The sequence below is a fragment of the Microtus pennsylvanicus genome, chromosome 5 (assembly GCF_037038515.1).
Source record: "Microtus pennsylvanicus isolate mMicPen1 chromosome 5, mMicPen1.hap1, whole genome shotgun sequence".
In the NCBI taxonomy this organism is placed as follows: Eukaryota; Metazoa; Chordata; class Mammalia; order Rodentia; family Cricetidae; genus Microtus; species Microtus pennsylvanicus.
Genome location: NC_134583.1, coordinates 135,433,562 through 135,458,026, shown reverse-complemented (window position 1 = coordinate 135,458,026; position 24,465 = coordinate 135,433,562). Strand labels below are relative to the sequence as shown.

At 45.8% G+C, this 24,465-nt stretch overlaps 1 protein-coding gene across 2 annotated transcripts in view; it reads right to left on the bottom strand.

The window, feature by feature from the left end:
• Trub1 (TruB pseudouridine synthase family member 1) overlaps positions 1-5,745 on the bottom strand; it is a 100,870-nt gene extending 95,125 nt beyond the window's left edge. For both annotated transcript variants that reach the window (XM_075974527.1, XM_075974526.1), the window contains exons 1-2: positions 5,454-5,745; positions 2,207-2,305 (exon numbers count right to left, since the gene is read on the bottom strand). In XM_075974527.1, the coding sequence (XP_075830642.1) occupies positions 2,207-2,305; positions 5,454-5,682 (328 nt within the window). In that variant the 5' untranslated portion in view covers positions 5,683-5,745. The remainder of the gene's footprint in view (positions 1-2,206; positions 2,306-5,453) is intronic.
• Positions 5,746-24,465: the final 18,720 nt, after the last annotated feature.

Below are 24,465 nucleotides of genomic sequence, written 5' to 3'. Positions count from 1 at the left end.
GTCTGTGGTTCTCGGGGAGAGAAGCCACCACAGGGAATCCCATCCCAAGGGAATGTCTTGCCTTGTCCAGCTCCTAGAGGCTGCTTACACCCTTGGCTCCTGGTCCCTTCCCTCTTCAAAGCCAGCAATCACATCACGGCAGCCTCCACTGCCATGTCCTGACTTCCTTGGCCTCTTCTGCTTTTAAAGACGATCACTGGGCTTACCTGGAAATTCCAGGATAATGTTATTAGTGATCTGAGCAGCGACATCAGCTCTGGCTGTTCCCTGTGATGTAACGTAACACGCTCAGGGGTCCTAGAGGTGAAGATGAGGTAACACCAGGCAGTAGCTCTATTAGCCCAGTCTGCAGGCTCTCCTGATATGCATATTCATCCCTAATTTTTTCTGCGAACTGACTTTTCACCTTATGTCTTGAATCTGTACCATGAATACAGAAAGAACGCAGTTTCTGAAAGGCATAAAGTACTTCCCCGTAAGATGGCAGACCCAAAGTTGCCCCATGTGATATGTAGCAAGAACAGAGTCAAGACAGGGAAGAAAGGAAGAGTGAGAGAGAAAAGAAGAAAGAACACAGGGACGTCACAGAGGGATGAAGGGAATGGACCACAGAGTGACTGGGGGTGGGGGGGGCGCCAACCGCCAACCATCATCCCCTCCAGCCGTACGCCCGCTGGAAGGGGAAGCAGAAGCCTGGCCTAAAGAAACAACAGTACATAAACCACAGGAAAACGCACCCCCGGCATCAGTCACAGGAAAAACAAACACACAGTATCAGCCAAGGAAAAACAAGCCCGCAAGTCCACCTGAGCCCAGCCCAGGACAGACTGACTTGGGCCCAAAATGAAGCCCCTCGAATTCCTGGCACTTCCCCCCCTTTCCATCAGTGCCTATATTTTATTTTATCCTCTCAGAAGAGCTTTTATGGAGTTGGGTATGGGGGTGCCAGCCCTTAATCCCAGCGCTCAGGGTTAAATCAAGCACAGTGCCGTGCAAAGAATAAAGGTTTGTTTCTAGTACCGGGGATGGAGGTGACGGGAGGCCTGATATATGCATCCCTGAGCCTACAGTGCAATCTCAGGAAAAATCCACCCTAACCCGTGGACATACACCTTAAAAGTCCATAAAGGGAAGACATCAGAACCTCTACCGGAGTTTTAAAACAGGACATTTAAAAGGACAAATGATTTTTTTTCTCGACCAAGTTCCTTCCACAAGCAACTGAACCTATAACTCTCTGTGAGAAACAAAAGGCTTCCCCTCAAGAGCTGTCGGGTTTATGTTCTAGAGGGAACTATCTGCGATTGCATTAGATACAGCAATTCCCCCAAAGCTGTACTAAAATTCTCAGTAGCCCCACAACTTTCCCATGCCCAAAGACTGGTAAATAGCTAGGACTTGTTATTTATAGTGTATTTATGACTTAGTGAGATGAAATCCCCAGTCCGGCTTCCTCGACCTCTCTCCCTCCTGCTTAGGGGACACGCTTGGCTCGCTATTTCAACAATAATGACATGTACAATGATTCTCTCTGGGAAGCGTCGGAAACACAGTAAACCAACGCTTTATTTGGTGTTTAGAAGTGCTCACCCAGGCACCCCAGCCTGGGTGATGGCACAGAATTCCAGATTCCTAAAGGAAAGCAGAAGCCCACAGGGTCAAACAGCAAACCCTGTTTATGACAGAGGAAAGGGAGCAATTGTTCCTATAATCCAAGTCCCCAGATGGCAGCCATGCCCACGCCTTACTAAGCATAACAGTTTTGTACATGGTGTATTAACTACTCTTCTCGAATTCAAACCTTTGCTCAAAGCCCAGCACACGTGGAAGAGGTGATGGTTCTCTGTGCTGTGTGTGCTGTGTGGTGTTGTGTGGTGTGTGTGTTGTGTGTTGTGTGCTGTGTGGTGTTGTGTGTACTGTGTGTTGTGTGTTGTGTGTGCTGTATGGTGCTGTGTGCTTTGTACCGCTCCAGGGCTTCCTAGAAGAAGCACTGTAAACACAGCATAACTGGAACCTTCCAGGTGTCTGCAGAGCCAGGGCTTCCCCAGCACTCCTGGTGTTAAAGGAGAGGCTATCAACCTTCCTCCGTGTTCCTTCCCCAGCACTCCTGGTGTTAAAGGAGAGGCTATCAACCTTCCTCCGTGTTCCTTACCCAGCATTCCTGGTGTTAAAGGAGAGGCTATCAACCTTCCTCCGTGTTCCTTACCCAGCACTCCTTGGGCAGCACTGTCCAGCGTCCCTCCGTGCCCAATTTTCAATGTCTGCTTTTGCCTCTTGTGCCATTCCGGGGAAGGCATTCCAGCTTCTGCAAGAGTGATGAAAAGAGCAATTACCAAGACAAGTCAGGAGGAACGAGGAAGACCACATGGCCTCTTCAAATAAACACAGTCCAAGTGGAAGGCTGGGACCACTTAGAAGGTGCGGCAGGCTCGGTGTGGTGGTGCATGCTTTCAGAAACGAGTTTGAGTCTAAAAGCGGGCCCCAGGCTAGCCAAGGGTACATGGTGAGACCCTGTCTCAAAAACCAAAACAACAAAACACGTACAGCCAGGCCTGGGTCTAGCCTAGTTGGTAGAGTTCTTGCCACTCAAGCCTGAGGGCCTGACTTCCATCCTCAGGACACACGTGAAAGAAACCTGGGTGTGGCGACATGAATCACAGAGCTGAGCAAGGAGAGACAAGAGGGTCTCTGGAGCTTGCTGACCTCTACGTGGTGAGTTCCAGGCCAGTGACAGGCCATGCCGCAAATAATGTGGGCAGTGCCTGAGGAACGGCACCTGAGGTGACCTCTGCCCCCACACTCACACACGTGCACGCACACACACACACACACACACACACACGGATGACCAGACGCTTGCTCACTTACAAGAGTATTCCAAAATTAGTCAACTAGAAACTAGAACTCATTTCTTAAAAAAAAAACAATTATTTTATTTATTATTTATTTATCCAACTATCTATCTATCTATCTATCTATCTATCTATCTATCTATCCATCATTTACTGTGTGTGAATGTTTTGCTTGTATGTATACCTGTGCACCATGTACACGCAGTACCCAAAAAGGCCAGAAGAAGGCATCAGAGCCCCAGGAACTAGAGCTACCAATGGAAATGAGACCCCAGTGGCTGCTGGGAATCGAACCTGAGTCCTCTGGAAGAGCAGCCAATGTTCTTACCTGTGGGAGCCATCTTTCTGGCCCCAAGGAAGACAATTTCAAGGAGTCTATATTTACGCTAACTCAGTGAATTCTAGGACTATCCCTATAGTTAGAAAATGACAACAGCTTGGGACTGGCATATGCTGTTAGTTAAAAGTCCGCGGTTAACCCCTCTAAGTATTCCCAATTTCCTCTGTCCTTCCTCACTTTGAAAGCACATCTCGTACCGGGCTACGTCTACCTGTGCTGAGCTCTCGGCCTGGTTTTATTTGTTGTCCTCACGATCAAAACTTTCCATTCATTAAAGAAACAAATTTCCCAGTTTCCCTCCTTCACTCCTCCCATTCTCCCCTCTCCCGCAGGCCCACTTTCCCTCCACTTCCCTCCAAGACACAGCAACCAAACATGACAAAACAAGATACAGTTTGACAAGGTAAAAACCCACGGAGCAGGACAAGCAACAGAATATAGGAGAGAATCTGCAAGGGCGGGCTAGAGTCAGAGACACATCTCTCCCACTGTCAGGAGAGCCACAAAGACACCGAGGAGCCGCCATGACACACTGGGGACCTGCTGCAGACCCGTGCATTTAATAAAAAGAAGGAAATAAAGGTCCCAGCCCAGTTCATTTCACACTCCCATCATTATGACAACCGTCGTTCCCTGTCTCTCATTGTTATGACAATTGTCACACCGTACCTGTCCCTCAACCCATCAACCTACTTTATAACAACTGACACCAGGGGACAGAACACAGGAAAGAAAATGAAAAGAGGGCAGGGCAGAGACAAGGAGAAAGGCAGCCACCGTGGGAGTGCAGAGGCCACATCCACATTCCGAGGGGGTGCAGGTCACCCAGTCCCAGTAAGACGCCGTCCCACTGGCTCAGAATCCGGAGACCAGGCAAGCAGTCCCACTGTCACCAGACATGACATCACCATACTTGGAGGAATACGAATGGAGCAATAGGAACCTCTAAGGGAGTGTTCTCGGCCACTGAACGACCCTTTCACGGGGCTCGCATAGCAGATATCCTGCATCAAATGTTTAAACTGTGATTCAAAACAGTAGGAAAATTACAGTTATGAAGTAGCAACAAAAATATTTTTACGGTGGGGTTCCCGTGACTAAAGCCTGCAGAAATCACAAGACTGCAAGCCTAGTTAAAAGAAGAGACTGCCACCGTTCATCTCCGTGTCTCTATAGGACTCAAAGATACAGCTTAACGTGAGGATCAAGTAAAACCCAGAGTAAAGGGCTCGACACGGAACCATGAGGACCGGAGTCAGGACCTCCAGCACCCACATGGCACTGAAGCCTGAGGCCCACGCAAGGGAGCCACGCTGGTTGTTCCTTGGAGCAAGCGGGGCAGGTAGACTTGCCTAACTGGCGAGCCCTGGGTTCAAGAGAGGTACTCTGCTTCAGCATGGAAGATGGAAAAGCCATCTCTGAAGATGGTCATCATCACCTCAGACCTACACACACACGTCCATGCATGCTACACGTATGTACACATGCAAAACAAAACTAAGGTTTTGTTTTTTTTATTTGTTGTTCATGCCACAGTTTTAAGTGCTCTACTGGGCTTTTCTAACTGTTTTTCTAACATTTTCGCGGTGCACACGAATCACCAGTAAGTGTGCTTGGAAAAGCGGCCAGCTTCTATTTTAATGTTCCATAAAGTACTTCACCAGAATCTGGAACAACGGTTTAAGAATGCCATTTCCCAAAAATATCCCAGGTGTTCAGAATCACAACCTCTGCAAATGTGGGGACTGGGAACTTGTATTTGATTAAAAGATGAATTCTCGCTCCTGCTAAAAGGTGAAAGATGACGTCCTAAGTCCTGGATAACTCCGTCTATGCGCTTTTCAAATATTTTAAGTTAGCAACCTGGGGGTAGAAAGTCAGAGCTTCCTTTGGTGGGACTCATCCACAAGAGCCAAACAAAAACCCTGGCAGGGATCGAACTACAGAGTTGGGCTGCACGAGGGTGGAAAGTTGTGTGTGCAAGGTGGGCCCCAATCTACACACATCCTTCCCAAGAGAAGCTCACGTGGCCGCTGTTGTTAAGAGTCTGCGCTTGATAAGTTCAACCCAAGATGTCCTGGGTTTCTGTCCTGAGAAAGTTAATTCAGGACTCGTTCTTTTTCTCTCTTGAGCGGTGAGCGCGCAAATTAAGTCAGTCGGTAAATAAATATAAACAAACACTAAGATAAAATTTAAAACCCCAGGGCGCTTGCCCAGCAGCGAAGAACGCCGCAGCCTGGTCCCTACCCGGGCTGCAGTACCTGCCAGCAGCTTCTCCTTCAGCCGATTCAGCAGCTCGGCTGAAGTAGGCCCTTTGGGCTTGTGCACGGCGAACACGCCGCTGAGCGACAGCAGCTTAGCAGCCAGGGCGGCCTTGGAGACCTGGGCTGGCGAACTGGTCCAGGCCGCTACCACTGCGGCTGTTTCTGCAGCATCAGAGGCTGCGTCGGCAATCGGAGGGGACGCCACCTCTGCCTCAGCAGCTGCCATGCTTTCACAGCCTGCACCCACTACCGGGAGGCGCACACCGATGACCCACGAGCTGCCCCCCCTTTCTCGGGCTGGGCCGCAAGGCCCTCTGGGAATTGTAGTCCAGAGCCTCTCCTGTGGCTGCTCAGGGTTCCCATGGAATCTCTCCTTTATTATCTCTGTTTCTGAACTTTTCTAGTTCCTTGAGGCAGGGGGCTATTGGAGTTGCCGTTGTAAACTACCCAACACAAACACCGAACTTGTGAAACTCAGGTGAAGGATTCACTTCCTGTCCCATGGGCACCCTCTACAACTAAACCGCCCCCCAAACCCTACATTCCTCTGTGTGTGTGTGTGTGTGTGTGTGTGTGTGTGTGTGTGTGTGTGTGTGTGCGTGCGTGCGCGCGCGCACACACACCTCTGTCTGAGATATACCACCCACAGACACAGATGTTTAACAACTTGGTCCCCAGTTGGTGGCTGTGCAGAGACATTTAGGAAGTGTGATCTTGCTGGAGGAAGTATGTCACTGCAGACAGGCTTTGAGATTAAAAGCCTTGTGTTACTCCTAGTTTTCTCTCTGCTTTCTGCTTGTGGTTCAAGATATGAGCCCCGGCACCCTCATTCAGCCTGCTGCTTGCTACCTTGCTTCCCCATCCTGACAGACCCTTATCAACCTAGAACCATAAGCCTAAATAAATTCTTTCTTCTATAAGTTACCTTGGTCATGTGTTTCGTCACAGCAATAGAAAACTAACTAATACACCATATCTCAAAATAGTCTCTAACATTCTAGATAAATTGTCTTGTTGCCGTCAACCACCCCATGGTTCACCAAAGGTTGTTTATGGGTAAGATTTTTAAAAATCAACCAGATCCGCTGGGCGGTGGTGGCGCACGCCTTTAATCCCAGCACTCGAGAGGCAGAGGCAGGCGGATTTCTGTGAGTTCGAGACCAGCCTGGTCTACAAGAGCTAGTTCCAGGACAGGCTCCAAAACCACAGAAAAACCCTGTCTCGAAAAAACAAAAAAAAAATCAACCAGATCCAAGAATAGTGCTGGGTTCCCCATGGCTCCTGGGGCCTCTGCTCTAATCCCCAACATAGACACACCGGCCTGGGGAAGCTTTTTCTTCCCAGAGGTGTCGGTACACACTCTTCTCTGGAGCCACAGGCAGCGGGGCACAGAGGCCACTCTGAAGCCATTACAATCTGAGTCTCCAAACTGAGACCCAGAAAGGTGTTCCTGACAACTCAGAAGGTAAAGCTGAGGATGCTCAGATCTGCATCACAGGCTCAAGAAAGGGCCCATGTTTATAAAGTTCAGAGAAGAGTCAGATGTATCTGCCCCATCTGTGTATGATTTCCATCGTGGAAATAAAAAGGGCTAGAAAACTCTTTAAAATGTTGTCCCTGCCTCTGCCACTGAAAACTCTCCTAATAGGGAAGAAAGGACAAGAGAAGTAAGGAAATCTGCTTGGCTGCACAAAGGAAGCTCAGCTGTGGGCTGAGGGATTGAAGACGTTTAGGTGGGCTTCCTGAGGTATAAACGTGTGTACGGTTTTGGTTTGGGCTTTACATTCCTGTAATTAAGAAAAATAATTGCAATAAATAAAACTTAAAATTAAGTGAAGAGTGTTTTTATTTTGAAGAGAGAGAACAAAGGCTCCTATCAGGAGCATCGCAGATATGTAGAAGTTAGGCCAAAACAAGCTGACATCCAATGATCCAAGAATGGGAAGAAATCCCAGAGATGTTCAGAGAAAACCAAAGCAAAAGATCAAGAAAGAGATAGCTGTACTGCATAAGGCCAAAAGACAAAGATGGGGGATGATGAATCTTCTCCATCAAGAATGCTTTGGGGTGGAAATGGGAAGGGCAAGAGAGAGAAAGTGTCCTAGAGGGGGAAAAGACTGAACTGGAGCTCTCCCTGCGCTACCTGAGGTGAGCACTCTGCTCTAGAGAATTCTGTCCTGAGATAGAGGCCAGCAGGAACTCATGACAGAGACTGCTAAAGGAGACAGGCTTGGGTGGGTGTGTGCTCCGTGCTGACACTTAGCTTTTCCCAGCCATTTCTGTAATAATTCTCAGGAAAATAACTTGGTAGCACAACGTCACTGCCAAGCAGATGCTGTGTGACTTTTCCTGGGGAGGTATGAGCAACTAACTTCCAGTCCCCCTTAGATAGGGCACCAGTACCAGACCCCAAAACATATCCTAAGTTGAGCCTAGTGGAGCTAGCGAATTTATTAGAGGGACTTACATGAGCGTGGGTGACTCTCAGGCAGCTGCAGTGTGGGTGAAAACTCATGAAAACTGCATCTTGGAGCTCCCTGCACAACTGGCAGGTAGCTGTGCTTGAGGAGACGGAGAGGGAGGGAAGGATAGAGGGGAGGGAGGGAAGGAGAAAGAGAAAGGCAGACAGAGAGAGAGAGAGAGAGAGAGAGAGAGAGAGAGAGAGAGAGAGAGAGAGAGACTCCTTTCCCCACCAGTTGCTACTGCTTGGTTAACCTTGGGGAGAAGCCTTGTGGCTCTAAATTTTAGAAGTTTCCTGGGTCTTGTAAAGTTTATTTACTTCCTGAGTCTTATGAACATTCTCTGCCCTCTAGTAGGGAGTGTTTCCATTTGTATATAACCACAAAACAGTGATGATGACAATGATGGTGATGGTGGTGGTGGTAACGATGATGATGATTTTATACCCATTCTATAAGTGAGGAATGTGAACCTAAATGAGGTTAATTTGACCAAGGGCAATGACTACAAAAGAGTCAGTTGTACTTTGGGAGTCCCCCAAAACAATTCAGAACAGATTCATGAGAAAGACTTGGGGTTCAGAAAAACCTCTAAAACTCACAGTTGAAGTTTGCTGTTTTAAGGGTACAGACTGAAATGTGTGAGAGATGAAGTTCGTGGTTGACACTATCAAGTTTCTTCTTTCAGATGAGGAGCAAGCATAGTGTTAACTCTCCTAACACTGAGATGGAAGCTTTGTCATGGGAACTCCTAAAAAGTCTTCTGCATGACTGTTCTTACGTAGTCAGTCTCTGGACACCAGAGTTCAAGATGATGCTGTTGTAGCCTGAGGCCTGAGACACCACTATATTCTTGTCAGATGGGATATTCCAAGGATCAGAAGTTGATTCTCCCAAGGGCCAGTCTTTTCTTGGAATGGTCAGGTTTTGAGCAAACCAAGCTTTCTGGGTTAACCCTTTAGTGTACAGGAGAAAGGCTGACACTAGACCTGGAGCCTCCCTGTGGATCGTTGCCAAAGATCTGGGAGGTCCATGCCTGTAATCCCAGCTCTCCAGAGGCAGAGGTAGGAGGATAACAAACTCAAAGCCAGTTTGGACTACCATGTGAGACTCTGTCTCAAAAAAAAAAAAAAAACCAAACCCTACATAACATAATTTAGATAATATTTCTATGTCCAAAAGAATTGAAGAGAGATTCAGTAAATGATAAATAAACATTAGCAAGATTCTAGAAGTCCCTAGTAAAATAATTGTATATATAAAAAGAAGTGGTGATTATAATAATCAAGAATGTGGTTAATAATTCAATAAACATTTATGTAAAGACTCTGTTAGCAAGACAGTGATCACAGTAAGTAAACAGAATCCAACTCTGCTCTGGAATTCAGCAGACACACAGTGAGTTAGTTTCCACTGCCAGATGTAAATAGCAGGCAACGTGCTACGTGCAGATCTCCCTTTGAATAAGTCATGGTACAGTAACACACTTCCTCCTTGAGAGGCTGGAGTGGGGAAGAAATCAGTAGCTATGGTTTATTTATGCTTAAGAAAGCTGTTTGGAGGTTTGCTTGACATTCTCAAGAATGTAATGGTGGGTGAGGGCATGGTAAAAAAAAAAGATAGATGCTCTAGTTTCATTGAAAATTACATGCTTAACAGACTAACGTCATCCAGAAAAATTTCTTTTTTTTAAAATATTTATTTATTATGTATACAATATTCAATCTGTGTGTGTTTGCAGACCAGAAGAGGACAGCAGACCTCGTTACAGATGGTTGTGAGCCACCATGTGGTTGCCGAGAATTGAACTCATGACCTTTGGAAGAGCAGGCAATGCTCTTAACCACTGAGCCATCTCTCCAGCCCCTAAAAAAATTTCTAATGTTGTATAACAAGCAGAGTTGTGGGGGCTGCCATGATCCAAATTTTGAGTATTGTTGACTTGGACAAGAATGTAGAAGATATGTGTACTTTGTTTGACCCCAGCAGGAAGGTGAGGAAGGAGAAGAAATATAGCTGAGAGCAGATGACAAAATCTGTGCACTAACCATGTGGTGCATATGCAGGGATTAGCATGAGGACTTGGTAACTGCCTGAGAAATAGCGATTCTGTGTAAAGATGAGCAAAGTGATGTCTAAAAACAACAAGGAGTTACAAAGGTCCAGAAACTGGAAAATTAAAGTTGATAGGGCCTAGGTTTGCTGTGTCCAAAGTCCAGAATGTTCCAGTACCCATAGAGACAGGACAGACAGACAGGACAGACTGGCTCAGTTTAGATGGAGTATAGAGATGACCACAGGGTCCCGGAATATTAAAGTTAAAAATAATTTCCATGGGCAAGCCACAAAAAACATTGGTGAGAATCATCTAACCCATAAAATCATGGAATTTCTGATACGGGATTCCCCTTTGTGTTCTGTGAATATGTTTTTATTACCATTGGTTAATAAAGAAGCCTCAAAATATAGCAAGGTGGGAAATCCAAGCAGAGATAGTGGGGGAAAGAAGGTGGACTCAGAGAGATGCCATGCAGCTGCCAAAGGAGTTTGCCAGCACCAGTAAGCCACAGTCTAGTGACAATACACAGATTAATAGAAATGGGTTAACTTAAGATGTAAGAGCTAGCTAGGAACATGCCTAAGCTATTGGCAAAAACAGTGTTGCAATTAATAAAGTTTCTGAGTGATTATTCAGGTCTTGTTGCCTGGAAAATGAAAGAGCAGCCTCTGATTACATAATGGTGCCCTAACCATTTGGCAAAAATTCCACATAAATCCTAAAAAGGGTCTTTTTTTTTTAAGGAGCAGGGGATTCTAGGTAGAAAAGAAGAGAGTCAAGCATGTCTTCTTGGTAGCAACGTTGTCTTTGTTGGGCTCTGTTTGCTAGAGATGTGCAACTCCTTTAAGAGAGACTTACCAACTCAGTGTTAGCAGCAAAAACCTTGCAGTTCTTTTAAGAGGCTCTGCCACCAAACACTTAAATGGTGTTTGTGAATAGTTGGCAGCAGGGTTCTTGGTGGTGGCAGGGACCTTGAAACTCCACAGAGTTATGACAATAAACATGGCTCTCGTCAGTACCTCTGCAATGAAGCTAGGCTCTATGTACTCAGAAAAAGATAGAGATATACAGTAATCATAGTTTCAGACAAAAAAACCAACCACCAAATGGTTTACAGTGTGTTTAAAAATATGCGTTTGTGTGAGAATGAAAAGAAAGGATAGAGAAATAAAAAAAAAACGGAAATAGAGTAAGTCAGGTGTGGTGGCGCACACCTTTAATCTTGGGAGGCAGAGGCAGAGGCAGGCAGATCTCTGTGAGTTCAAGGCAAGCCTGGTCTACAGTGAAATCCAGGACAATCAAAGATACAGAGAGAAACCCTGTCTCAAAAAACCAAAAAATTAAAAATATAAAAGAAATAGAGTTAAAAAAAAGTCACGTAAAGATGGAAAATACACAGAGATTCTGGATACTGTATGTTATTGTATTGGCTTTGAATTGTTTGACTACTGAGAAAGGAGCAACAGCTGCTAAAAGTCATTTGATTATAAATGCTGGATTAATGATGCAGGATTAATCCACCCTATTGTATTTCGAAAATGCCTTGACTTCAAAATTTAAGTCAAAAGGTATGCTACTTTGAAGAAGAGATTTTGCTTTTGTTTCCATAGGAAATGAGAGGCTGTGGATTCATTATGAGTTAAGAAAAATAAGGTTTGATTGAGGAAGACCCCAGTGGGAGCAGATGGCCCAGATGATCCAATGTCTCAGAGCACCTCTGCTGCAGTTCCCTCTGAGTTCTACATCCAGAACAATCTCAAGACTGCTGGCTGAGATGATCCAGGCTCACAGAATGTTCCAGTCAGGACTTGACCATAATTCTAAATTTTCTTTGCATCCCCATAAATTTATTAGTGCTCCCAATCAGCAAGAAGTGCCTAGAAAACTATGCTCACATTCCCAAAAAATGGATTATGATGTTCATCTTTGTTTAGTGTGTTGGTTACAAGTTGTTATGGACAGTGGTCAGGGAAAAAGCTAAACAAAGGAGAAATATTCAGTGTCTTGTTTTGAAAAGAAAAAAAATGGGGAGTGCTGTGGGATAATGCTCTTGTACCCTGTAAATATTTGTCACTTATATTGGTTTAATAAAATGTTGACTGGCCAGTAGCCAGGCAGGAAGTATAGGCAGGGCAACCAGACTAGGAGAATTCTGGGAAGAGGAAAGGCTCAGTCTCAGTCACCACCCAGACACAGAGGAAGCAAGATAAGAATGCCTCACTGGTAAAAGGTACCTAGTCACGTGGCTAAACATAGACAAGAATTAAGGTTTAATTTAAGTTCTAAGAGCTAGTTAATAATAAGCCTGAACTGAAAGGGCAAACAGTGATGTAATTAATGCAGTTTCTGTGTGATTTTTTTGGGTTTGGGCAGCCAGGAAACAAAAGTGCAATCTCTGCTTGCAAATTTCAGTCTAGAATGAGTGACTTATATGATTATGAAAGGACCGTTAGGTTAGTGATTGCCATTATTTTCTCTTTCTTTCTCCATTTCTTTTTCCTATACCTTCTTTCTCATCCCATTTCCTCCCTCCTTTCCTTTCTTCTTGTTCCTCCCTCCCTCCCTTATTTCCTTCTCTCACTCTCCCTTCTCTCTTCATCCCTCCCTCCCTTCTTCCCTCCCTCCCTCCCTCCTTCCCTCCCTCCCTCCCTCCCTCCTTCCCTCCCTCCCTTCTTCCCTCCCTCACTCCTTCCCTCCCTTTCTTCCTTGACTTTTAAAACAAAATTGTGCTGCATATCCCTAGCTGATCTTGAACTCAAAGCAATCCTTCTGCCTCAGCCCCTGAATGCTGAGGTTATATTCGGGAGCCACTATGTCTGGCTATAATCTTGGAAGCAATAATAGAAGTATGTCCTTCCAGGAGGTGTTATATAAAAATATGGCCCTCTCGGAGATCCTTACATTCTTTCTGCATCTCAAAGCTTTCCTGCCCTTCACCTCAGCCTGATAATGCCATGTGATCTCCAGGAAAGAATTCTGGGAGCCAAGTGAAGCAAGTTAAAACATTTGAATGTCAACCTATAAATAGTTTGATGTATCTCTTTGCTGAGGTTTTGCATTTGAGCTGAGGAACTCAAGAGGTGAGGGTCTAGAGAGCAAGGCACATCCTGTGAGCACAGAAACATCCTGTCACCTGCCAAGGCTCACCAGGCTGACCTACATTTTCTTGACACTTTATACCATTAAGTTATAACAATACATGCTGGTCCATGTCTGCGGCGGACTTCTTGACCGGTGACGGAAGAACGACCACCACACCAGGATTCCACTCAGATCACGCTTTACTGGAGTGCCCTTGATTGATGGGGGCAGGGAACGAGGGGGCAGGAAAACGAGGGACAGGGAGCAAAGGGGCAGGGAGCACAGGGGAGAGGCAGCAGGAAGCGAAGGGGAGCAGGAAGCGAAGGGGAGCAGGAAGCGAAGGGAAGGGGGTGCACTTAGGCAGCCGCTTAAATAGGGAATTGGCACACGGGTCGCCCTGTGATTGGCTGCCACCAACAGCTGACACCAGACCGCATCGGGATAGGCTCAAGAATCTACATCCACCGCGCATGCGGGAAGCGGGAAGACACGCAGCTCTCAAAGCCAAAGCCAAATATGGAGTTGTTTGTAACAAACAAGACAGGATGTCGGCGCCATCTTGTAATGGCGATCCTGTCCGGCTCACTACACATGTCCATGAAATGACTTCATGTTGCTGCCTCAGCTTATTTATTGGCACTGAAAACTAGTTCTTTTAGCAGTGCAGCTAAAGGCTCACACACCCACCTGTCAGAAAGCATATTGGCGAACAAAAAGAAACAATATGCCCTCTGATTTACCAGCCTTCACATGTGTGCACACACATGTGTGCTCTTGTGTGCCACAGAGATGTGTGGACGTCAGAGGACAACTTCAGTTGTTGGTCTTGCTCCACCTCATTTGAGACAGTCTCTCACTAGACTAGAGCACTGTGAGCCTCTGGGTGAGGCAGGGGGCTCTCGCTGCAGACTAGAGCAGTGTGGGCCTCTGGGTGAGGCAGGGGGCTCTCGCTGCAGACCAGTAGAGTGTGAGGCCCTGGGATCTCCTCTCTCTGTTACCCCTCTCACCACAGAGCAACAGCTGGAATCGCAGTTGTGGGCTGCTGTGTTTAGCTTTACATGGTTCTGGGGATCTGAACTCAGGCCGCCTGTGTATGCAGCAAGTGCTTTACTCACAGAGCCGCCTTTCCCACCCTGCGCTGATTCCTATCTTACAGCTGTGAGGAAAACACAAGACATAAACAGCTGTAGGAAGGAAAGACTTATGTGGATTTACAGTTTCAGATAACTCGATTTCTCCTTTCCTGACTCCGTTCAATGGGCAGAAATAATGGTGAGAGTTTAAAATACCACCAAGTTCACCTCATGGCAGACCGGAAGGACAGACAGCAGGGACAAGGCTCCCTCAGTGAACGATGACCTACTTTCTCTGGTTCTGTACTTACATCCTAAAGTTTCCAGAACATATCAAAATAGTGCTGCCACCTGGGGAACAAGTGTCCAGAAATCTAAGGAATGGGGTGGAGCAGCCACCATAGGGCCAGCTTTAATCCTAGCCATATCGTTTAGTAGATTAAAACCTCCCCTGATCAGAAAATAATTACAGATAAACAATAAAGACAGGTTCGGATGGGGGAAAAAAACCTGTAAATGGCTTATAGTGTGTTAGAAAATATAAGTAGTCTTGGGAGAGAAAAGAAAAAGGATAGAGAAAGTCCTTTAAAAAAGAAATAGAGTAGTTGGGTGTGGTAACACATGCCTTTAATCCCAGCACTTAGAAAGCAGAGGCAGGCGGGATCTCTGTGAGTTTGTGGCCAGCCTGGTCTACAGAGTGAGATCCAGGACAGCCAAGATACATGGTTAAGGTTTTTGTTGTAGATACCAGAGAGGGAAGGATCCAGAGTATAAAAAGAAAAGACTGGATATGGTCTGCAGACGAGATGTGGCCAGGGCTGGGGCAGAGAGGAAGAATGGTGGGGATAGAGACGGCTGGAGAGAGACCAGAGCATAGTCCGAGAGTCACCGAGAGGGAGTGAGAATACAAGAGAGTAAGTTGGAGGGAGCAAGAGAGGGGAGAGGTGGGGGATAGTGACTGTATCCAGGGCAGGGTGAAAACCGTGCCTTTATAAAGGGAACAACAAGTGTGTATCTGAAGGGACACCTGACCGCAGAGGGGAGACGCCAGGACGCCAGAGTGGAGACTTGGAGGTGGACAAAGGGGATTTGGGATGCAGAGGGGCCTGGAGGCCAGCGTGGCTTTGATATGCTGATAGGATCCGCACATGATCCTTCCTCCAGGTAAGGGAAACGATTCCTTTTGGCAGATGGGAACCAGTTTCACAAGATCCTGAAGGCTGGCTTTTATCTATCCACCAGATACCTTGTATAGCCCAGTATTAGCTCATTTCTGGACACTTGGACAGCCTGAGAGAGCTAACAGCAACCACCATAGAGTTTTCATTAATCTGCATTCATGGTATCCATGGTTACTTTTTGAAATTTTGTTTTTATTTATATGCATGTGTGTCACTGTGTGTACCATGTGTGTAAGAGTGCTTTATGAAGTCAGAAGAGGGCACTGGAGCTCCTGAAGCAAAAGCCACCCGGCACGGGGCCTGGGAACAGCTTGGGTCCTCTGCAAGAGCAGCAAGTGTTTTAACCACTGAGCCGCCTCTCCAATCCCTACACATTTTAAAATATCAACCTCAGGTTAGACTAACCAGACTGGCGTCATGTGGTGCCCCTTTGATAGCTTTTATTTGAATATTCCCTTGTCTTCTCATTCACGTGTATTTACCATGCACCTGCTGTCGATGGGCACATATAATAACCTACATACGGGCCAATCCTGTGTGCCTACGGGGCCATTTAATAAAGAGCTCGGAGGCAGTGCCGTGAGTACTATTTTTAAGTAGGCTCCGAGGACTTGGAATGTTTAAGGCCGCTCTGTATTCACATTCCGAAGATAATGTACAAATTGTCTCCATTGATTAATCTACATTATCATGAGCCCGGGAAATGTCTTTCTGTGACTTCAGTTTTCTTTAAGCGTTTAATAATGTCTCCACTTGAGGAAGAGTTAGGGCTGGCCTCGGAGACGCGGGTGATGGATGTTGCCCATTACCACGTTGAATGAAAGCCTCTTATTTAGCAGGGACTGCCTGGAGGCTGAGCGAGAGACTTTGCCCCGTGCCATTCATTATCTCAGCTCCTGAAGGCTTCGACCTTCCCGATTACTACTTAATTGAATTTAGAAAAGGCATAATCTGCCTTTTTAATATTCTACATATTTTTAAATGTGAGATTGATTTAGGGGAGGGATGGAGAGAGCTTGGATGTTTCTTCTGGCCGCGATTGGGTATCTATTCCGTCACAGTGTTTTAGCCGACTTGTGTGTCCTCTTATAGATTCTTGTAGTTAGCTGTTAAATATGGACATGTTTCATTTAAAAAAATACAAAGCTTGCAGATGGAATACTAAATTTAGTTTACAATTTAACACTGACTTGTGTGTAGTACCGTGTACATCACTTTATGGAATATACAATAGGATTCATAAAAATAAGATCTGATCTCTACCCACAACCTATGTCCACAATAAATGTTGCCTCCCCTTGTCTACATTGAACATGGACTAATCAGCCATAAACACTCGGTCATGATTTCTTTCCAGAAGTCAAGTTGCTTCTACGCCACAGTTTCCAAAGGGAAAACGTGTAGCCCTCTCCTGGTTCCTTTAGGAACACAGGCCAACCTGTGCTACAGGCGTCCATCTGTTTCTTGATCTGTAACACGGAGACGTAGGCTTCTGATCTGGTCTGTGGATTGGCTGAGACTCCTCAGGCAATGACTAAACTGATTTATTTTAGCCATTATGCTATAGGTTACATCCCACTCAACATATCTATCTCTGATAATAAATAATCTAGAGGAAGTGCTCGCTCTGTGTGTGTGTGTGCACACTGAGGACTTGCTGTCTATATTATAATATGTATTACATACTTTATTACTTGCATATTTATCATATGAATCTGTGTGTGTGCACACTGAGGACTTGCTGTCTATATTATATGTATTGCATACCTTACTACTTGCATATTTATCAAATGAATTTCTGTGTCTGTGTGTGTGCACTGAGGACTTAATATATGCACTGCATACTTTATTAGAAAGCTGGCATAGCTATGATATTTATAAAATTACCCATCTATGTAATTCATCAACAAAAAGACGAGCTCAGACATGAACTCTGGCCTTGATCCACTTGAGTTTATAGCCAGCTTGCTTTATTAAACATGTGTACTTAATATTTACATATTTCAGGGCACAAACTGCTCATTCATCACCAGGAAGGTACATTTCAAGCATACTTCGACATGCCATGGACATAGTGTTATTCCATCAAGAGGCACCTCCCCCTCCCCCCCTAACGGCTTTGAAAGCAAGCACACGCCATCCAGTTCCTCATCTCCCACATCTGCAGAGTTTGCCGGTGGACTTTTCTAACCTGTCCAGGGAGAATGGTCATCTACAGTGTGTCTCCACCAGCCGTCCATCTTCCTTCCATCCAGACTTTGAAGGAAGACACCCCTAGAGCGTGCTGGCCTCTGAGTCACCATGCTCATTCCTGAAGTCGCACATAAAAGAGCCATCTTGTGAGCTCACGCTGGTCTCTGCAGATGGGGCTGCCTTCTCTCAGCTGTCGCCACGACAGACTCATGCTTGCCACCAGCTCTGTCAATGCCAACCAAAGTGCTGCTGTTCCCAGACGTTTCTGTAGCCAGGACACAACTCTGAAAACAAGGAAATCGCTTGTGCATGTGCTGTCGTAAACGTAACGCCCAGGGTGTTTGCAAAGACTTTTTCAAAGCTTTTATCAAATGACATTTTCTGCTGGCAGCAGCTTTTTATCGCCGGTTGCAGTAATTGACTCTTTAAATGCATGGCTTCCCTGAGAAGTCATGAATAAGCCAGTTCTGAATCCTGGGCACATAAATTGTCCAGGGTGTCTCTTCCAAGTACCAGATCATATGTCTGTATTCTGCCCTAAGAGGAGCCCTGGAAAAGACATCACCTTGCATTGTTCTCTGAAATCCTCTTCCATGCTAGGCTGAAGGACGGGACACTCAATCAATGTGCAAATGATAAATTACATCACTTGCAAGTGTCTTCAACATTTGCCACTGAGTCCTGTGGTCACAGCTGCTGCCAGGCTCGACAGCATTTTTGTACTCCATACTTCTTTTGTTGCCTGAAAGAGAAACATAAATTAAAACTCAAGTAGCATTTTTTCCTAACTTCATGGTCACTGCTGACTAACAGGTTCTCTTGACATCCATCGGACGTCCCTGAAGACAGGCGGCTGTGCATGTGTGGTTCTCGGTTTCTCCCAGTGTACCCCATGGTCACATGTGTGCTCAAAGGCCTGGGAGAAAGATGCCACATGGTCTGGGATGCAGAGCAATGAGGCTGGAAAAACACGCTGGCCACTCATTAACATGACTGAAATGTCTTACATATATACAACCAGGTACCAAAACCAATCCTTCTCCAACTAACTATATGCGGTGAAGGGTTTCCCAGAGAATAATGCAAGGGCTTGTCTCAGAGTAGGATACAGATGTATGATCTGATACTCAGAAGAGATGCTCTGAACGCCTGAGATGATAAGATACCTCCTGACACTTCTAAGCATGTACATGTGCGAATATGTATGTGGTTACATGTGTATAGGCACAGGTCATGCAGAGACTTTCAGAAAGCATAGACGCCCTGGAGCTGGAGCGACAGTCACATGTGAGCCTCCTGAGGTGGGTGCTGGAAACCGAACTCCAGTCCTCTGAAAGAGCGGTGCGTGCTCTGAGCTGCTGTTCCATTTTTGGAACTCCCAAAATGAGAATTTTATTAAATATATATACACAAGGGGAGAGTCTGCCTCAAAGAAATAAGGTAGAGAGTAGTGAAAGAGTGCCCTGGAGGCCTTCCTCTGGCCTCTGCACACATTGCACAGACAGCACACACACACACACCAAACACACGTCTGCATCCACACTTCCACTATGTGCAAAAATAAAAACTATACACAAATGGATGACTTGAACTTTTAAAAATATACAATTAAATAAATAACATTTTGCTAACTCAGGAGCTCCTTTATGGCAAACTGTGGGGGAGGGGAAAGAGCACAGCCTCTTCTCTGCACGTGCTCCAGCGTGCACAAGGTTCTTTCTCCTTAATGAGTCTCAGAAAGTGCTTCGTTATGTAAGTCACTGAAATTGGATGAGATGCTCATCCCTTGGCCAGCATCCAGTGAGGGATTAAAGTGGGGTCATTCGCTCTCATTTGGCCTTGGGCAACACAGTGCAGCTGTTGGACTAACTGCCAGTCATGGGCGTTTAGAAGTGAAGGCAGCATTATGCCAGGTGGAGAAAGTCCGAGGCAGCATAACTCGGGGGTACCTCCATTTAGTGGGGGGCAAAAAGCAATTCCATAGCTTGATATCACCTTAAACACTAGAAGCCGCCTATGGCTTCTAAAAGAGGCCTACTTAGCAGGTCTTTGTGAACAGACAAAGGGCATCAAGGATCTTGGGGCTGGAGAGATGGCACAGTGGTTAAGAGACCTCTTCACGCCTGCAGATTAACACAATTCCAAAAAAGACAAAAACACAGCTCTCATAGAGGACCTGAGTTCAGTTCCCAGCATCTGCCTTAGGCAGCTACAACTGCTTGGAATTCCAGCTCCAGTGGATCCAACACCTTCTTCTGGCCTCCACAGGCAACTGCACGCATGGACATACCCTTACACAACACATATGCATGCATCATTAAAAATACAAATAAATCTTTCCTAAAAAAGAGTGTCAATGACCTCCGACAAGTCAGACTACAGGGACAAAGTTACATTGAAGACAGAAGTGGCCACGTAATCTGAGCAAGGCCATTTATCACGTGCTCAGGGCTGCTGATGGAGGCAGCAGAGACAATTTCCTTCCTCCAGTGTCTTCAGTCCTTTGGTATGCATTCTTAGAAAGTGAAACTGTTAGCTGCCTACAGACATGATAGGAAATGAAACTGGGCTCTGCGATTACAGAAATAAAACCTATTGCTGGGCACTCGTGTGCAGTGGCTCATTTTAAGACGACAGCCTTCTCCCCGCTCTCCTTTGGCGGGAAGGACTTACCACAGGACAAGCTGTATTCTAGAGTCTAAAGAAAGAAACGGGCTTGGCCATTGTCAGTGTTCCCTAGAAGTTCACAGCGCTGCCCCACCCTCCTCCGGGCACTTATACAAAAAGCTTTTCTGTGGTTTTTAAGGAACTACTTAACTTGGTATTTCCAGTAAGAGAACAGTTTCATCTCTTTTTGCTGAGATTGAAGTAAAACATTTGCAAAACCACGATGCCATGCCATAAGAATATTTAGTATGGTAATTACTTCTCAGGATAGAATTGATAATGACCATTGTTCTCTGAAGGAATTCTCATTTATTTCTAGGAATGAGTAAAAGCAAATACGCAGGCTTCCCGCTGCAACGAGGACTCGGTCCTCATTTCTATGAGGCATTCTAACCTCCTTCATGTTGAATTCTGGAAGTTCCTTATCTCTCCTTAATTGGGAGTTTTGAAAAATTATTTCTTCAATTGGATACAACTTTCTAAGATGTTCAGTCCTGGAAGTTGATAAACTCCAAGCTATCTAATAAAGATCTTCCCCCTACAACACATTAAATATTTGTAAGCATTGGCATTCTGCACACATCATTAGCAATGCGCAACGCAATGTTTCATCTTGCACGTCTGCGGAGTTCAGCCCATTACGGCGAGAGTGTAGGCAGCGCCTGACAAGAGTCAGGCTACCCGGGGGGAAATGAATGAGAGAGATTTTACAATCCTTTGATTTCCTCCCAACTCTGTGGGGCTTTGATTCCTAGTTTAAATTTATAAGATTTATTATAATTCCTCTTGCAATAAAAACACGCTCATTTTTCAAGTAGCAATCCCCTAATTAAGAGCGGAGGAAGAAAGTCTTGGGATGCAATAAGAGGCAGCACTTTAAAGCTTTCAAGGAATTATCCGTGTAAACAGCTGGCTCTCTGGGCGGGCAGTGAAGGCTTGCACGTTCTGGCGAGACTTAAGAGAGAAGATGTCCTCTTCAGTTATCTTCCTCGGTCAGCGACAAAGACAGAGACGAGGGCCTGCCCTGTCGTACAGACGCGCCATTTGTTCGAGCCAGTCATGAAAGCCATAGACAGAATTTGGCTGAAACAGCGATGAGCCCCAGATGTGTTCCGTAAACTGCTGAAGTAAGCAACCGCTATGGACAAGGCCACTTTTCATTATTAAAAGATAACTGTGGCTCCCCTGAGTGGGTGACTCGAGTGTGTGCCTTGTGACCCTCTCCTGACCTTTGGTTCTGACGGTCCAGCATGGATTCTCGGTGTTCATCAGAGAGCTGAACTCCATATCCTTCCCCTCTGCATGTGTCCTACACGAGGCCCCGGCTGCTGGCTCCCTGCCCTAGCAAACCCATACAGCGCCACACGCGCTTCCGGCAGTCGGCAACCGGGCTGCACGTCTCCAGGTTCTTGACCTCTCACCTAAAGAATTGAAAATAAGGAATCACACAGGTTTTCAAAAGAAACAAGATAGTCGAAGCGGTAGAGCAGACTAAAGAGAGACGCCGTCAAGAGTGGCAGCAGGCCACATATGTGAGGTGTTTCAGAGAGTGGAATGCTGCCGGGAGCTGCCTCTCATGGGTACAAGGACGAGGAGCTGGCCACTAAGAGGCTTAGTTTGTTTGGCTCTCTGTCTTGACTGATAGATTAGGATACGTAATCATTATTCCTCTGGACATATCCCTTCCCATGATGTATCTGATTTTAATCACGTGCACACCCAATTTCGCATTGGCGTAAGGCGGCAAGTAGTTATCCAAGTGGTCCTGGAGACTATGCACTTGAACCTTACTGCGTACACAGCCAGTTCTGCCTTTCTGGTCTCATGCCTTAATACATCGGTAATACATGAACAGAAACTAAACTTGATTGCCACCAGGGAGGGGATATTCATACTATGGATAGGAGATGGTACCTGTAGCCTGGTGCAGATTCAGAATAGAGGGGCTCCAGGTTGCTAGGGACCTTGTTTGGAGAGGGATGTCTGTGCACAGTAGGTGCAGGTGGACAAACTACGCTGCCAAGCCCACAAGAGGGATGTACATAGACCAAAGCAAATGGGCGTCTCGGGGTCCTAAATATTCCCCCATGTCTGTCTGCCTCAGAGGCAGGTGACTTAATACAGCCCAGGCCTTAGCACATGGTGAGGTTCGGCTGTGAGCTTCTCACCAAAGTTAGCACTCACAGCCTTTGATTTCAGGGGTGTTGGTCCTTTTCTCATCCCACCAACAAAGTTCTTTATTTGAGCATCTAGTTTTTGAATTTCTAGAAAACGTTTTCATTATTATAGGAGTGTGTGTGTGTGTGTGTGTGTGTGTGTGCAATAATGCACGTGTGGAGATCAGTTCTCCCCTCGACTTTTACGTGAGCTCAGCAGGCTGAACTTAGGAAGACAGGCTTGCTAGTGCCTTACACACTAAGCCAACGGTTCTCAACCTGGGCGTCACGACCCTTTCGAGGGTCATAGGTGACCTTTCCACAGGGGTCACCTAAGACCATCCTGCATATCAGTTATTTACATTGCAATTTATAACAGTAACAAAATCACAGGTATGAATTAGAAATAAAAATAATTTTATGGTTGGGGTCACACAGCATGAGACGCTGTATTAAAGGGTCGCAGCATTAGGAAGGGTAAGACCCACTACTTCAGCCATTTCACTAACCCTGAATCCTCATTTCCGCTAAGGTTCCTGTAACTGATAACAACCCAAGTCAATGGTCCTACCTCGTGGACCATCAGAGCCACGTGAGGAGTAAGTGTTGTAATTTAGAAAAAGCAGCGTGTGAAGGAAAGAGGCCATGCAACAGAGTTTGCATGCAAGGGTTGTTATTAAGGGAAAGAGAGCACAAAAAGAGGGAAGGGGATGGGGGAGATCGGGGGACAGGAGCAGCAGAAGAGAAGAGAAGAGAAGAGAAGAGAAGAGAAGAGAAGAGAAGAGAAGAGAAGAGAAGAGAAGAGAAGGAGGGAGGGAGGGAGGGAAGGAGGGGGGAACAGACAGTTAAAGACAGGGAAAGAGAGATGGGAGGTGGGCAGGGCCCTTTTAAAGGCACTTTAGTGACTGTGCACAGCAAGGGCTCTAGGTGGCTGTGCTGAGGACATACCTATCAGAACCCCCAGGGCAGGCCAGTGCAGACACCCGAATACTAACAATGAGACTCACAGCTGGGTCCTAGTCTGACCTACTGAACCAGTGACTGACACAGAACCTCTAGACTATTGACCTGTCATTAGGATTTGTGCTGCAGGCTGAACCTGTGAGGGGGCCACGTGACCAACAGAAAGCTGCTGAGTCATGAGAAAGAACGAGAAAGATGAGTACTCCCAGCTCCTTGCCTGCAACAATTATTTTTTCAATAAAGAAAAATTAAAAATTTCCAGACTAAAATCCGTATAGGAAGTATGAAAAATACAAAGACAATAAAAACCACATGGGCTAAGAATTCAACGACGTAGCTAGTGTTCCCTACTTGTCCTAGATTATTTGTATTTTGTATTTTGTTTTGTTGGATTTGTATTTTTTATATCATTTTTTGCTAATAAATATTGTTTTTCTACAAATACAGGGTATGGAAGGACCTGTATGTTGTCTGTCTGTCTGTCCATCCGTCAGTCTGTTTCTGCCTCTGTCTCTGTCTCTGTCTCTGTCTCTGTCTCTGTCTCTGTCTCTCTCTCTGTCTCTCTCTCTCTCTCTCTGTCTCTCTCTCTCTCTCTCTCTCTCTCTCTCTCTCTCTCTCTCTCTCTCACACACACACACACACTCCTAGCAGTATCTGTACTCAGTAGACCTCTAGAGACTGAATATGGTCTGTGACCTTGTTTCCAATTCCTTCCTGGACACTCCTGTGCATACGGTGACTTTTCGGTCAGCTCCAAAAAAACTTTAGGATAATTATGACAGAAAATAAAGTTGATTTATCAAATACAATTTGAATAGTTCTTTGATCTTTCAAAATAGATAAATGAGGGTATGTGGAGACATGGCTGAGCAGTAAGAAACATGGGCTTTTCTTGTAGAGAATTCAGGTTCTGCTACCAGCACCCACTTGGCAGCTCACAACTGCCTGTAACTCCAGTTTCAGGGGACCTAATATAGGATTCCCCTCTGTATGCTGTGAATATCATTGGTTAATAACGGAACTGCTTTGGCCTATAGCAGAGCTATGGGGGAACAGAGCTAGGCAGGGAAAACTAAACAGAATTCTGGGAGAAAGGAGGCAGAGTCAGAGAGAAGCCATGTAGCCCCACTGGAGCCAGAAGGAACTTTATCTGGTAAGCCTCAGCTATGTGGCGATA